The 15193-nt window shown below is 46.8% G+C and overlaps 1 protein-coding gene and 1 long non-coding RNA gene across 2 annotated transcripts; both read right to left on the reverse strand.

The window, feature by feature from the left end:
- Positions 1 to 2022: 2022 nt before the first annotated feature.
- On the reverse strand, positions 2023 to 7411 carry LOC141424857 (uncharacterized). Its single transcript, XM_074079515.1, has 2 exons — positions 3301 to 7411; positions 2023 to 2551 (listed from the first exon to the last, which is right to left on the reverse strand). The coding sequence occupies exon 1, from the start codon at positions 7409 to 7411 to the stop codon at positions 5711 to 5713; it is 1701 nt and encodes a 566-aa protein (XP_073935616.1). The 3' UTR covers positions 2023 to 2551; positions 3301 to 5710.
- A 5348-nt stretch (positions 7412 to 12759) lies between these two features.
- LOC141424649 (uncharacterized) lies at positions 12760 to 14967 on the reverse strand. Its single transcript, XR_012449520.1, has 3 exons — positions 14863 to 14967; positions 13231 to 13303; positions 12760 to 13024 (listed from the first exon to the last, which is right to left on the reverse strand). It is a non-coding gene; the product is annotated as an uncharacterized lncRNA (long non-coding RNA).
- Between the last annotated feature and the right edge of the window lie 226 nt (positions 14968 to 15193).

Genomic DNA, 15193 nt, shown 5'->3' on the forward strand with positions numbered 1-15193 from the left:
CTTGGCCAGATCACTCCTCTCCACGTGGACATTTTGGGGCCTATATATCCTTACAGATGCCATACTTGTCTCCTAATGTTAGGACCCGGAATCCTATTCCCCCGAGAGACAGAGAGCCAGGCGTGAATGCAATCAACAAAGCAGAGTTTATTGGACTGGCTAGCCAGGGTCGAGCTCCCACACGGACACGCGGGACCGGTTAGGAAAGCAAGACCCTGAGCCTCTTAGGGGGAAATCTTATATAGACTGCAGTGGCGTGCATATTTTTGTTATCAACATTAGACAAGCAGGCAGAGCACATCCTGCACGTACTTCACATCTTGCTCGTACCTCACATCTTGCTCGTATCTCACATCTTGCTCGTATCTCACATCTTGCATTCCTCACATTCTATATGCCCTAACTGAGCCCTGCCTCATTGCTTATCTTATCTACATGGGATGTTTGGTACTGGTTTCTCCAACAAGGGGGTTGGGGCCCGCTGAGACCTCATATTCCTTTCATTCCCCCCTTTCTTATGGCCTAAATTGAGGAATCATCCTCGAGAGGATGAAGAGCCTGATATTGTTGGCGGAGGACCAGAAGTTGGATAGTATTAATTCGACTTTTGACAAAAGTCATAAGTCGGTTTAGAATCCAGGGTCCTATGGTAACAAGCAGTAGGATGATTATTATTGGCCCTGCCAGTGCAGATAAAAGGGTAGCCAACCATGGGGACTGGTTAAACCAAGACTCGAACCAGCTTTCCCCTGCCTCTTTTTCTCGTTTTCTTTGTTCCAGGCTCTTTCGAAGTTTAGACATGGAGTCACGAACAACTCCGGTATGGTCAGCGTAAAAATAACATTCTTCCCCTAGAGCAACGCATAGTCCCCCTTTTTGGAGGAACAACAAGTCCAGACCTCGTCGGTTTTGAAGTACTACCTCAGACAGGGAAGTGAGGGATTTTTCTAGGTGGCTAATGGAGGTTTCTATTCTCTCTATATCTTCATCTATGGCTGCGCGCAGTGAAGACATCCCTTTATGTTGAGTAGCCAGGGAGGCTATGCCGGTCCCTGCCCCAGCCACCCCTAGGCTAAGTAGGGTAGCAATGGTTAGTGTAGAAATAGGCTCTCTCTTCTTTCTCTCACCTGTTTTTATATTCCAGTATGAATATAGACTTTTTTCCGAATGATAGAGGATGCAGGGCAGCACAACCACTATAACACAGAATTCTTTAGAGCTGTTAAACACCTTAGTTGATAGGCATGGGGTGAGTCCGGACCGCGAGCATAGCCACCACCCATTGTCCTTTGGAATTACCCATTTAATAGCATTTCCCCAGGTAGAACTGGCGTTAATAACAGTACATAAGTCCCGTCTGTTCTTTGGCACTTTTCCTAAGCAGGTTCCTTGGCCGTTTACCTGCTGTATGGTCAGACCTCTCTTACGGTCTCCCCAGGAACATTGACTAGGGTTTTCCTCAGATGAGGTATCGTGAGTGGTGTTTAGCCCTATTGCCTCATAGAATGGGGGCCTCACATCATAACATAACCAACAGGAGTTAGTCATGTTAGGGTTGGTGTGGTTTAACGTCAGGAAGGCAGCACCCACTAGCTCCCAGAGGGGGTCCTTAGATGCGGTCATGAGACTGGGCCTCACCAGGGGAGGGCTGGTTTCTGATGGTCTTGGAGTTGTAACATTAGCCCGAGCTATGGTTGAGGGAAGGTGGTGAGTTGTGGAAGGTTGGGGAGATGGCTTTACATTGGGCGGCCTAAGTACCTTATTGGGGCCTACTGCTGTGGACGGTGGCCCTATGGGCTCAATTTTTAATCTGACCACTATGGTCGAGCCAGCATGTCCACCATATTTATAAAATACAAGTCCCCATACCTTACCTTGTATCCACCCAGGGGTGTCCTTCTTGCCAGTTTCAGTGAAAGTGACCTTGATTCTATCTAGATCCGTGGGCTGGCATTTATGGGTGGGTATTGGAATTCTGTGCCCCCTTAATATCCCATTTACAAAGGCAAATTTGACTAGGTCTGATTTTGATATCCCCCATTTCCATTCACTATCATTGGATGTGACACATGCCCATGACCTACAGAAGGAGTATTGTATCCCCCCACATTCCTGGTTCTTTTTGTGGCCGGGGCAGGCATAAAACCCATAACGTCAGGCTGACTCCGGGGCAGTAGACTTGTAGGCAGGATTGATGTCTCTGAAGCAGAACTGAAGCTCCGGCCACCAAGTTCCTATGGGGGCAGTGCGAGTAGTCTCGTTGAGGGTGGTATGAGTCTCCCCATCGGTGAGTATCCAGGTTTGCTTATAGGGCTGGTGAGGGTTGGTTTCTGCGAGGCTCCCGCTCTGGGCATTGAGCAAGATCAGAGCGATCAGCCACCCCATCCGTGGCTGCTCCTGAAGGCTCTGCATGTTCCCGGGGCCACAAAAGCTTTAGCTTTAATGGGTTGTCTGGGTGCCGCCGTACAGTCCACTCCTTGACCCCTTCTTGTTTTTGATGATTGGCTCGACGCACGTGGGAGTGGTGGATCCAAGGTCCGATGCCATCAACCTTGAGGGCGGTAGGGGTAGTAAACAGTACAACATAAGGTCCTTTCCATCTAGGCTCTAGGGTTTTGGACTGATGCCTTTTAACCCATACCATGTCACCCGGGACTATGCCATGTTCCGGAGCCGGGTCCCTCTTAACAGCGTGGTATGCTTGAATTAAGGGCCAAATCCGTTGTTGCACCTTAGCTAGAGCCTGTAACATGGTCAGGTAATTTGGAGCCAGATCACCTAGTTCTGGGCTTAAGGTCCTCTGAATGATGGGGGGTGGAGCCCCATACAGGATCTCAAAGGGAGTTAGCCCATGGACATAGGGGGAGTTCCGGACTCGGAAGATGGCCAAGGGAAGGAGCGTCACCCAATCACCGCCAGTCTCCAGGGCCAATTTGGCTAAAGTCTCCTTTAGTGTCCTATTCATCCTTTCTACTTGCCCTGAGCTCTGGGGGTTATATTCACAATGTAGCTTCCAATTGGCCCCCATAGTCTGGGCTAGTCCCTGCAGGACCTTACTAACAAAAGCCGGACCGTTATCTGACCCAATTGCCTCGGGCACCCCATATCTGGGTATGATTTCCTCTAGCAAAGCCTTTGCCACTACCTGACTCGTCTCCTTCTTTGTAGGAAAAGCCTCCACCCAGCCTGAAAAGGTATCTATGAATACCAGCAAATATTTGTACCCAAACTTTCCCGGTTTTACCTCAGTAAAATCCACTTCCCAACTTCTTCCCGGAGCCCTCCCCCGTTCCCGAGTACCTGTATGGTGCCCCTCCCTTCGTCCTGGTTTCATGATTGTGCAGCTGGCACAATCTTCCACAATTTGGCGGACTGCTATGGTCTGGTTCGGAAATCGGAGCTGCGCAGATGTCAACAAGTCTAGTAATTTTCTCCGCCCCAAATGGGTGGACTTATGTAAGTTAGCCAACAGGAATCGTCCGAGTTTTTCAGGCAGAATTAACTTGCCTTCCAAGTCGCTTTTCCATCCGTCTTCCCCTTCTCTAAAGGGGGAGTGGGCTCTCATCCAAGTGAAATCCTCTGTGGAGTATTCTGGTCGGGGGGGTAGCGGAGGGAGCTCTGGGACCGGCACGTCTATCGCCGCAACGTGGAAGGTTGCCCTGTCTCCATGGGAGGACTCACCATTGCTACTCTCTTTGCTTCTTGATCTGCTCTGTTGTTACCGACAGCTTCCGGCGTCTTGGCAGACTGGTGGCCTGGGACATACATCACTGCCACTGCCTTCGGTTTTTCCACTGCCATTAATAGACGCTGGACTTCGGCTAGGTTCTTTAGATGTTTTCCTTCTGCTGTGCGGAATCCTCTTTCGCGATAGATGGCCCCGTGGACATGGATGGTACCGAAAGCATAGCGGCTATCGGTGTAGATATTGACTCGCTTTCCTTTTGCCCTCTCCAGGGCCTCTGCCAAGGCAATTAATTCCGCTTTTTGGGCTGATGTTCCGGGTGGGAGGGCGCTGCTCCATACCGTATTTCCTTCTTGGTCGACTACAGCTGCCCCTGCCCTTCGGGCTCCATCTTGGAAAAAACTGCTTCCATCCGTGTACCAGTTTAATTTGCAGCCGGACAGGGGGGTATCCTTTAGGTCAGCCCGTACCTGTGTAACTTCGGAGAGGAATTCTTTGCAGTTATGGACAGGTGTCTGCAGTTCCGGGTTAGGCAACAAGGTGGCAGGGTTCAGGATTACGGGATCTGTGAATGTGATCCGAGGGGAATCCAACAAGAGCCCCTGGTAGTGGGTGAGCCTGGCATTCGTCATCCATTTCCCAGGGGGTTGTTTAAGGATTCCCTCCACCGGGTGAGGGGCCGTTACCCAGAGGGCCTGTCCAAAGGTTAGTTTATCGGCTTCTCTCACCAGCACGGCAATGGCCGCTATGATGCGGAGGCAGGGGGGCCATCCTGCCGCTACTGCGTCTAATTTCTTGGAAAAGTATGCCACTGGTCTCTTCCAGGGACCTAGCTGTTGGGTCAAGACTCCTTTGGCTACCCCCTTTTTCTCATCTACAAACAGAGTGAATGGTCTTGTAGGATCTGGCAAGGCTAAGGCAGGGGCCTAATTCCGTTAGCAGGTGTTCAGTAGCCTTGATGCACTCCTCTCGGGTTTCTGCCGCTAACAGTAAGTCATCAACATACTGTAATAGAGTGACTCGTGGGTGGCTCCGACGAAAAGTTTCCAGGTCCTGGCTCAGGGCCTCATTAAACAGGGTGGGAGAGTTTTTAAATCCTTGCGGCAGTCTGGTCCAAGTGAGCTGTCCGGATTGGCCCCCATCTTCTTGCCATTCGAAAGCAAATAGCGGCTGACTAATTTCTGACAATGGAATGCTGAAGAAAGCATCTTTCAAATCAAGGGTTGTATACCATACTTGCGAGGGGGGTAGGTGGCTGAGCAAGGTATAGGGATTTGGAACGGTGGGATGAATGTCCTCCGTCCGCTCGTTTACCTTTCGTAGGTCTTGCACAGGCCTATAGTCCCCGCTTCCCGGCTTTCGGACAGGGAGCAGAGGAGTATTCCAGGCAGACTGACAAGGTCGCAGTACTCCTTCCTTTATTAGCCTGTGGATATGAGGGGCTATGCCTCTTCGGGCCTCCTCAGGCATAGGATACTGTTTCACCCGAATGGGGAGAGCAGAAGCCTTCAATTGTATAACTACGGGCGGGAGGTGTTTGGCGAGGCCGGTTCCCGCAGTCTCCACCCAGGCCGTGGGAAATCTTTTTACCCAATGAGTCATGTCCCCTCCTGGTTCCTGTTGACTCTCAAACAGACGATGCTCGTCAGCCAATGATAGGGACAAGACATGAATCGGGCTCCCTTCTCGATCAGTCACAATTATTCCATCTGGTTCAAAATGGATATGGGCCCCTATTTTGGTGAGTAGGTCCCGTCCGAGCAGGGGAGCGGGGCTCTCAGGGACGACCAAGAAGGAGTGTGTGACCTGGTGTTTTCCTAAGTTCACCTTTCTTTTGGTAGTCCATGTACATAACTGCGTACCGGTGGCCCCCTGAACAACACTTGTTCGTGCCTTGTTCAAAGGTCCATGTGCCTTGTTTAAAACCGAATATTGGGCGCCGGTATCCACCATGAACCCCATCGGCTTCCCCTCCACATGCATTGTTACCCAGGACTCGGGGAGGGGGTCTGAGCCCCGTCTCCTTCAGTCCTCTTCTCCGGCTAGTAGGACTCTGGCCTGCTCTACTGCTCGTTCCCTTTCCCTGTTTTCCCCCAGTCTCCTTCCAAACCCTCTTCTTCCCTTTAACTTAGGACATTCTCTCTTCCAATGCCCCGTTTCCTTACAGTAAAAACAGTGTTCCTTATCCGGGGTCCTGGCGTGGCCCCCTCCTCTGGGTTGGTCCCGGACACCCGCTAGGAAAATACGAGCCATTTCTCTCTGTTGCTTTCGGTTTTCCTTAGCCTGGAACTCCCGGTCCTCCTTTCTCAATTTCTCCTGGGCTTCCCTGTCTTCCTTTCTCTGTCTTTCCTCCCTTTCTTCTGGAGTTTCCCTAGCGGTAAAGACCTTTTCTGCTACCTGTAGCATTTCCCTTATAGTCATCTCCCCTAAGTTTTCCTGTTTATTGAGTTTTCTCCTAATGTCTGGGGCTGCCTGATTAATGAATGAGAGTACCACAGCAGACCGGTGGAGGTCCGCCTCAGGGTCAATCGGGGTGTACTGACGGTATGCCTCATAGAGGCGCTCTAAGAAACCGGCTGGGCTTTCGTTTTCCCCTTGAATGACTGCTTTTACTTTTGCAAAATTGGTGGGCCTTCTAGCGGCCGCTCGGAGACCGGCCATCAGAGTCTGGCGGTAGATCCGAAGACGCTCCCTACCTTCTGCGGTCCCGAAATCCCAATCAGGGCGGCGTAGGGGAAAAGCCTCGTCTATGGCCGGTTGGAGAGTTGTGGGTCTCCCATTATCCCCCAAGACATTCTTCCTCGCTTCGTTGAGGATGCGCTCTCGTTCCTCCGTCGTAAAAAGAGTATTGAGCAGCTGATGACAGTCATCCCAAGTGGGGCGGTGTGTATGCATGATGGACTCCAGGAGATCTATGAGACACTTGGGGTCTTCAGAAAAGGGCGGGTTCTGCGTCCTCCAGTTATATAGATCACTGGAGGAGAAGGGCCAGTACTGAAACTGTTGCCCTCCTCCCGGTCCCCCTTGGCCCACCATCCGGACTGGAAGTGTAGGGACAGTTTCCTCCCCCTGTGTTGATGAGGGGGGCCCGTCTTCCCCCTCCCTTTCCCGGATCCCTCGGGGGCGAAGTCTTCGACCCATTCCTCCTCCTGCTGCCAGTCCTGTTGAGGAGGATGAGGAAATTTCCTCCTCCGGGGCACTGGCTTGGCCAGGGGGAGTCACGTATGGAGGCGGCCGATCTTCCTCTGCCCCTGCGAGGGATGGGTAAAGGGGGGAACTCTCTGGTAAGACCGGAGATGGTGAAGGAGATGCCCTAATTTGAGGACCGGTCAAGGTGGGAAGAGGAAGTTTTTCCTCCTCCTTTATGACCAAGGCGGGCGTGACTGGGGTTTTAGCCCCGGGGGCCGAACTGGAGGGGTGGGTCAGAAAAACTGTTAACCAAGGGGGAGGGTTCCTCACCAGATCCTCCCAAACCAAAATGTAAGAAACTTGGTCTGGATGGCCTCGATTGTCTGGCTGAAAAATGACTGCTTTAACCTTAGTGATCAGGTCTAGGGAGAGGGAACCTTGAATGGGCCACCCGACTCCAAAGGTGGGCCACTCTGCAGAACAAAAGGTGTCGAACTTACCTTTCTTGATGACCAGACCCACATTTAAGGCCCTTTCTTTAACTTCTGGAAAGTGAGAAAGGATCAGAGACTTTGGGGTTGTTTGTCCCTGTCCCATTGTGGAAGGAGACTCAAACACCAAGAGAGATAGAACAAAAAGGGTAAAGGCAACAATAATTCCACACACACACAACACTCTCCAGCACTCGCTCGGACCGGTCCTTCTCTCACACTGGTGCGCACCCCATTCAACCTCCTCACCGTCCAACTGGGATATCAGGCCGAAAGGCGTCTACTTGACGGGTGGTCGGTCGACTAGCTCAATTAGTTCTTCACCTGGCGCCAGGGTTCCTAAAATGCTCGAGCCCAAATGAGAGGAAAGCCTCTCCCAATAGGACCCTGTGGTCCTCCTTGCGAGATTCCCAGAATGAATCTCCCTGGGGATTGGCCGAATCCCCGCCGCGGCCCAAATGGAACACTCAAGTTCCTCCAAATGAGGGTCTGGGATCCCCTCCCAACGCCTAGGACTTGGGATCGCCCCTGCTTTCTCGCAGGCAGGTTCTGTCTCTCGAGAAAATGAAATCTCGGTGGGACCTCCAAATGTTAGGACCCGGAATCCTATTCCCCCGAGAGACAGAGAGCCAGGCGTGAATGCAATCAACAAAGCAGAGTTTATTGGACTGGCTAGCCAGGGTCGAGCTCCCACACGGACACGCAGGACCGGTTAGGAAAGCAAGACCCTGAGCCTCTTAGGGGGAAATCTTATATAGACTGCAGTGGCGTGCATATTTTTGTTATCAACATTAGACAAGCAGGCAGAGCACATCCTGCACGTACTTCACATCTTGCTCGTACCTCACATCTTGCTCGTATCTCACATCTTGCTCGTATCTCACATCTTGCATTCCTCACATTCTATATGCCCTAACTGAGCCCTGCCTCATTGCTTATCTTATCTACATGGGATGTTTGGTACTGGTTTCTCCAACAAGGGGGTTGGGGCCCGCTGAGACCTCATATTCCTTTCACTATTTTTGGTTAATTTGTGGGCCTGAGCAAGGAGTCCATGCTTTTCGGCAAAAGCAGTTTAATTACCTCATATATTAGCATAAGAATACTCTGTGTTTTGTGATAAGGTTGTGTTAAGTAAACCTGCCAGCCACCCTAGCCCCTGCCAAAGGACTGCCCAGAGTTTTCCTGCTTTACAACTTATAAACTGGTCTTTAAACAAAGAGACCAATGCTTCTATGCCACCTGGAAGGAGCCTATCACTTTTTCTCCTGTGGTGCTTCCTCTTACTCTTTTCTTTAAATAAAGTTTTGCCACTGTTTTGCAATGTGTGTCTCTGTCCAGTTCTCTGTACAGGTGACATAAAATATTGGAATCTTCTTGTCTCGTGTCTTCTTAGACCACTCATCCAGGTAACAATGCCATTTATTTTACTCGAATCAAATTCCAAACACTCCTTCTGATCGTCAGTCCTGTATCAGCTCAGTTTCCTTTTCCATCAAATATTTGATTAATTTCACTTCCACGAGTAATAATCACTTAAGAAAAGAAATTAATGACATTTAGTGAATATCTGCAACATTGTGCTCCTCCCAGTGAGTTCAGAACTGTGAATGAACCCTGTTTCTTCCAAAGGATGGAGTGAATGCCGCTTTAAGGTGTTTTTCTGTGAAACAGGTCTAGTTGGTTTTTTTCCTGTTCTACTGTGGATTGAAGTTCCTGGTGTCTGTGGTTTTTCTCCACTGTAATATTAGCTACAGATAAAGAAAATGAACACGTTGTGTTACAATTTTCTAAGATCTCTTTGTTCTATTTCTCTGATGGGTGAAGTTATTATCAAGCATCTTATACACAGCTACCTCAATTTTTCCTGCATTTTGTGAGAGAATTCAGGCAAGACATGCCACATAGTGAAAGTTGCTACCAGAGAAGGGGTGAGGAGCCCTCACAGCTACCCAGTTTCTATGTACTATCATAGGTCCTTGAGATCCACAAAGGTGAGAAGTATTTCAAGGTGTCTCACAAGGTAGAAGTTTAGCAAGGATTTATTTTAGTATGAGAGTATATAGTAAGAAGAAGTGAGGGAAAATAGGGAGACACATATCCTGCTCCCCACTTAGGAAATGGGAGTAAAGGCTCAAAAAGGTGGTCCTGTATCAGTGGTCCTGTACTTTTCTGAGCTAGGGGAATTCACATCGTCAGAAGTCTCGCAACCCTAATCATTAGACAATGATTCTAGGTGTCCAAGATGGGTGCTGTTTATTATTTTAAAATATGGAGATGTTATGTAGGCCCACCCAAAACACAAGCACAATAGGTGGGTTTTAGGACTTCCCTTTTCCCTCTGCTTATTCAAGGAGCCTAGCAGCTTGTTAACATCTCAAAGAGAAAGGCAGCCACTGTTAACCCTTGTAAGTCTCCTTGTTCTTGTAACTTAGCATCTAAAAGGAGAAGGAGGGGACTAGCTTTGCTGACTTTTCAGTTTTTACTTCTTTGTTTCAATGTCTGAGTCTGGTCCTTTTAATATTTATTAAAAAATATAATATTCCTATCTCCTCTTCTATCTATCCTGCCTTAAAAGTGATAGTAAAGTTTATTAAGAGAAGAACACACTTTCACTAGACTGAAAGTGAGTCAGCTCTACAGTAGAGGCAGTATCAGTCTTTGGGGTTGAATATTTATTGAGGCTGCTGTGAGAAATTCCTATCCCCAGGTCCAGCGTACAGTGCTGAGGTCAGGGGTAGGCAAGAGGCTTAGGAGGCTAAAGGGGGTTGACAGAATTACAATGTACAGTGATTGTTGGGGGCGGGTAGGTGCCCCAAATAATGTGTACTCATGTAAGTAAATGTTAAAATGATAAAATAAAATTTTTAAAAAACCAAAAAATCGAAACAAATGATTATTGGGTATAATTTAACAAGCTGGATCTTTGTGGTAAGATAGAGATCTGTTGTACTTGAATAAAGCATTTTGTTAATTTTTTTTTTTTTGATGGTACTAGGGTTTTAACTCAAGGCTTTGCACTTGCTTCATAGACTTCTACTGCTTGATCCACTCCTTCAGTCCTTTTTGCTCTGGTTATTTTGGAGATAGGTCCAGCTTTTTGCTCAGGTCTCCTTGGACCACAATCCTCCTATTTTATACTTCCTGCTGTCACTGAATGATAGGCATGAACCACCATGCCCAGGTTTTCTTCTTTTTTTGGTGGGACTAGTGTTTGAACTCAGGGCTTTGTGCTTGCAGAGCAGATGCTCTACCACTTGTGCCACACCTCCAGACCATTTTGCTCTGGTTATTTTGGAGATAGGGGCCTTATGAACTATATGCCTGGGCTGGCCTCAAATTGTAATCCTCCTGATTTTAGCCTTCCAAATAGTTAGGATTATAGGCATGAGTTACTGGCACCTGACCCTTCTATTAATCTTTAGGTTGGTGGGGGACTCAAAAACATCTTGTGATATCCCATGACCTTGGTGGGTTAATTTGATCTTAACAGATGCTGGTACTTGTGAGTTGGAAATTTCAATTACAATGCTTTCTCTCAGAGACCTTGTGATCCATGATTCCCCACCCCCTTCCCCCATGGTTGCAACTTGTGTTTACCTGCTGTCTAACATTTTCCCCCTTCAAGGACTTAAGATCTTGAAGAACCCTTCATTTTAGGTTCCCTTTGCATATCCCCATCACTAACAGCTACTTGGTACCTATCATGAACCATCATGAGTAATCTTCAGCGGAAAACTGATTTGAAAGCACTACACTGAAGAAGTGGTAATTTTGGAAAGCAGTATTAAGTATGTGATGAAGGAGCCACCACATCTGTGAGAAACAATGAACAGAAACTACCCTTCTGGAAGGACAAGAAAGGCAGAGGAGCCAAGGGAGGAGGAAGAGAAAGAGGAGAGGAGTTCATGGCGGCTGTTCAAGATTCTCCTCCCTCTGTGCAAACCACAACGTCTGATTCCATGCTAACTGCATTGCCTCTCAATGCCTCATCCTGAGGTTGAAACTTCCTACCTTCCAGGTCCATTCCTGTTAAGGGTGTTTTATTCATGGAGAGATAGCTTTCAATTTTTTCCTTTTCTTTTTTGAAGTGGCAATTTCCCAGTTCATTATTCCAGTTTTAGCATTTTAGCTTCTATTTGTAATTATGTAGAGACATTTTAAAGCTTTAATTCATTTGCAATACTAAATTGTTTCCCTTTAATCACCCATGTCAGGCACCTATTAACATTTCTTAAAAATTTATAAAACAATTCTGAGCTGTCAGAAAAAAAAGCCTCTTTAAAATTCATATTATTAACTTGCTGCCTGTTCTCCATGTAAATGTGTTTTCTATCAGTCACTGGTATCACAAAACGATTTGTACAAGGCTTAATATTCAGAAAGTATAGTGTTACATGTGAGAAATATTTTCCTGTACTCTCTATTTTTAAATATAGTGTCAATCTCTCCTATGATATTTTTCCTTTATCTTCAGTCATCCTTACTGTCTTTTATCTGGCAGGCTTGTGACCACTGCCTGGGGGAATGGTCAGTGGCATGCACAGGGGTTATCAGCAGGGTTTTGGAAACAGACAGGACTAGGTGTGAGCTCGGGGTGGCCTCCTCCTAGTATGTGATCTTGAGCAAGTCAAAATCTCCTGAGTGTCAGGTTCCACAATAGCTAACTGAGCAATAATATCTACCTCAGAGGTAAAGGTCAAGATAAAGTCCTTAGTCTGACCCATAGTAACTACTTTTTACATTATAACTACACTTATACACGTGTGCACACACACATTTTTGATGACATAGTGGGAAGGCTACTGTTTGTACCTTATTTTCATGGTAGAACCAGTTGTGAGTCATTTCTCTTACTCAGATGAACAACTGAGAAGATGGAGATTGGAGGTGAAGGGCATGGAGGTGTGTTCTGTTTGTGTCGTCAGAGAGAAAAGGTTGGTAGAAATTGTGGGTGTCATTGAGACAAGTAAATTATGTGAGATGAGTTACCTGACACCATTGGACATTGTTCTAGGCTGACTGCTTGTGTTTCTCCCAAATTCATGTGTTCAATCCCAGCCCCCAACATGATGGTGTTAGGTGAGTGCCTTTGAGAGGTAAGTGTCATGAATTTGGGAGCTGAGGGTGGGTAAAAGAATTTACTGAGGTGGAGAGTAGGAGAAAGCAAAGATTTATCAGAACATCATTGAAAAGGTATAGGCGTAGAGGGTGGGGGAGGGGGAAGAGGGAGAAATGACCCAAATAATGTCTGCACATGTGAATAAATGAATAAAAAATAAATTAAAAAAATAAAAAATAAAGATGGGCTGGGGATGTAGCTCAGTGGTACAGTGCTCACCCAGAATGCACAAGACCCTGGGTTCAATCCCTAGCACTGCAAGAAAACAACCCTCCCCCCACCAAAAAAAAAAGAAAAAAGAAAGAAAAGGTATAGGCATAGGCAAAGGAACACAGTGTGCAAAGTAAGTTTTATATCTCAGGTTAGGCCACTTTTGATAGGCTGTCTCCATTTTTGTGGACCTTACTGATTCGTTGTCTTTTCCTGGGATCGTGGTTTGAATTGCTTTCACACAGGAACATCTCTGCTTTATCTGGGCCTCCCAGGGGACTGGATCTGCCCCCTCATATTTCATCTATTCCTCAATATTCCTTTATCTGCCATGTCTCCTTAAAATGCGGCTTCCTCCACAGTAAGTAGATAATGAGGGTGGAGACCCTGTGAATGAGATCAGTGCTTTTATAAGAAGAAACATGACAGCCAGGTGTGGGGTGCAGTCCTGAGGCTGAGGCAGAAGGATTGTGAGTGCACCGCCAATAAATAAAGGATAAAGGGATCCTGTCTCAAACAAACAAAGCAAAACAAAATGAAAATGAACAAACAAAAAAAAGTAAAAAAAAGCTTTGCCATGCAAAGACAAGCACCTGGCTGCAAAGCAGGACCCTCTCTCCTCAGGCACTGCTTCTGCCAGTCCCTTGAGCTCAGACTTCTCAGCCTCTAGAAAAATAGAGAACAAATGCTTGTTGTTTAAGTTACCCAGCCTATGGTGCTATTACAACAGCCTGAACTAAGAAAACATTGTGAAATTCCAAATCCTCTTCTATTTATAAAATACTACGTGTTAACTACAAATCAGATTTCAACTAGGCATGGTAAATGTGAAGTTAATAAACAATGACTATTTCTCCTAACACATGCTGAGGAGAATTATAAAAACTATGAAATAATGCCTGCTCTGGTAGTAGAGACAGGGGGCCCTAGACCTAAAGATCCTGGCTTTATGCTTATTTTCCCTGGGGTCCTGGATAAACAACTTAAACTTTCCTCATTTGTGAAATAAGGGTAAAAGTAAATCTCTCATGGAGATGGGTGTAATGGATCCAGCCCTCTACCTGGAGGACGGAGAGTGCTTACTAAATATCGGCCCCTCCCTTCAGAGAGCTGACAGGATTTTGTGAGGATAAATAATTAGAAATAAAAGATAGTTCAGATGCTAGTTAAATACAATAAGGGTGGAGAGGGAGAAACAGGTGTATCTAGAACGGCAAATGAAGGCAAAGTAAAGCTGTGCTGATGAGAAAGATATTAATAATAAACCCAGGAAATCCATCCAACTTTCCACGCTGAGGTGAAGGAGAAGTCTAAATTTGGGTACTTGAACTGTCTAAGGGATGACTCCATCCACAGCCTGTCCTTTGCTTATAGATGAAATGGAACGATGGTTATGAATCCTGAGTAGCAAGCTGCTGGGGCACCATTTAGTTTCTCCTTCCAAAGGTCAATATGCAGACCACAGCTAGGATCAAGAGGAAATGTCCCATTCTGTTTCTTTTCAGGCTGTGAAACATGAGGGGTTAAGCCTGCTTACATTCAAATTTGAAACTAGAGCCTCCTTTTTGTCTTCAACAAGTTACATTTCAGTTTTAAGAAATACTTATTTTTAAAAAGTAAAGGCGTGAGTTTGCCTCAAAACAAACCAAACCTGTCTTGTTTCCCTCAGTCTAAATTTCATCCCCCTCCACCCTTCTTTCTTGCCCTTTCTTGCCCAAAATAAGTTCAGTTTGGGAGGCAGGGTGGAGAAATGATCCAAACAGTGTATGCACATGTGAGTAAATGAACAACAACAACAACAACAAAAAATAAGTTCAGTAAGTTCAGTATCTAGCAGGCAACTGTCACTGACAAACCACTGTGGCCCAGAGCACAGAAAGAGCTGCCCCCTCTCCTGGTGAACTTTGCTTTCACTGCACTGCAGTTGAGTCTTGTTTTCACTTTCCCCTTCTCTGGAACTGCAGCCATGGAAAAGCTCCTGGGAGGAAAAACAGTCCTGAGAAGCAAATTAAGACCCAAGTTGGGCCTTTGTATCTAAGTAATATGTGTTTACACTTCTGCCTTCTGCAAATGGCCCTGAAGCCACAAATGGATTTCTTTTCTTGGATTACTCTCTGTAACAGCAAGACATCTCTGTTTGTTCCAGGGCACCAACAAAAAAGAGAACTGTGGTCACATCTTCCCCTCCTCCAGAGAGCAAAATACCGACTTAGAAGGAAACATACCCACAAAAATGCATCCGAAAGCTCGACACTTGCCAATCCTGACATGACATGCTGTGGCAGGCATACTGTGAGGAGCTAGCTTGATCTTAGGCTATTAGGGTTAAGAAAAAAAGTCAGCAAGAAGCAGATGTTAGGCAAGAGAACAGAGATAGCACAGACAGCCCCGAGAACGCAAATGTGGACTCAGGATAAAGATGAGATAAGGGCCCACCTGTCAGAAAGCTGTCTCCAGGGACTTGCGAGGTCTGCCCCAAAAGCATGCCAAAAACTAGATAAAAATTCCTAGAAAATGTGGTTGCCATGGCTCAGACTTTCTGTGTCCTGCCCGTGT

This window comes from Castor canadensis, chromosome 7, assembly GCF_047511655.1.
Source record: "Castor canadensis chromosome 7, mCasCan1.hap1v2, whole genome shotgun sequence".
NCBI classification, from domain to species: domain Eukaryota; kingdom Metazoa; phylum Chordata; class Mammalia; order Rodentia; family Castoridae; genus Castor; species Castor canadensis.

What these genes read in the sequence shown, in the direction of transcription:
- LOC141424857 (XM_074079515.1), bottom strand. Translation starts at nt 7,411, where the DNA reads ATGGGACAGGGACAAACAACCCCAAAGTCTCTGATCCTTTCTCACTTT.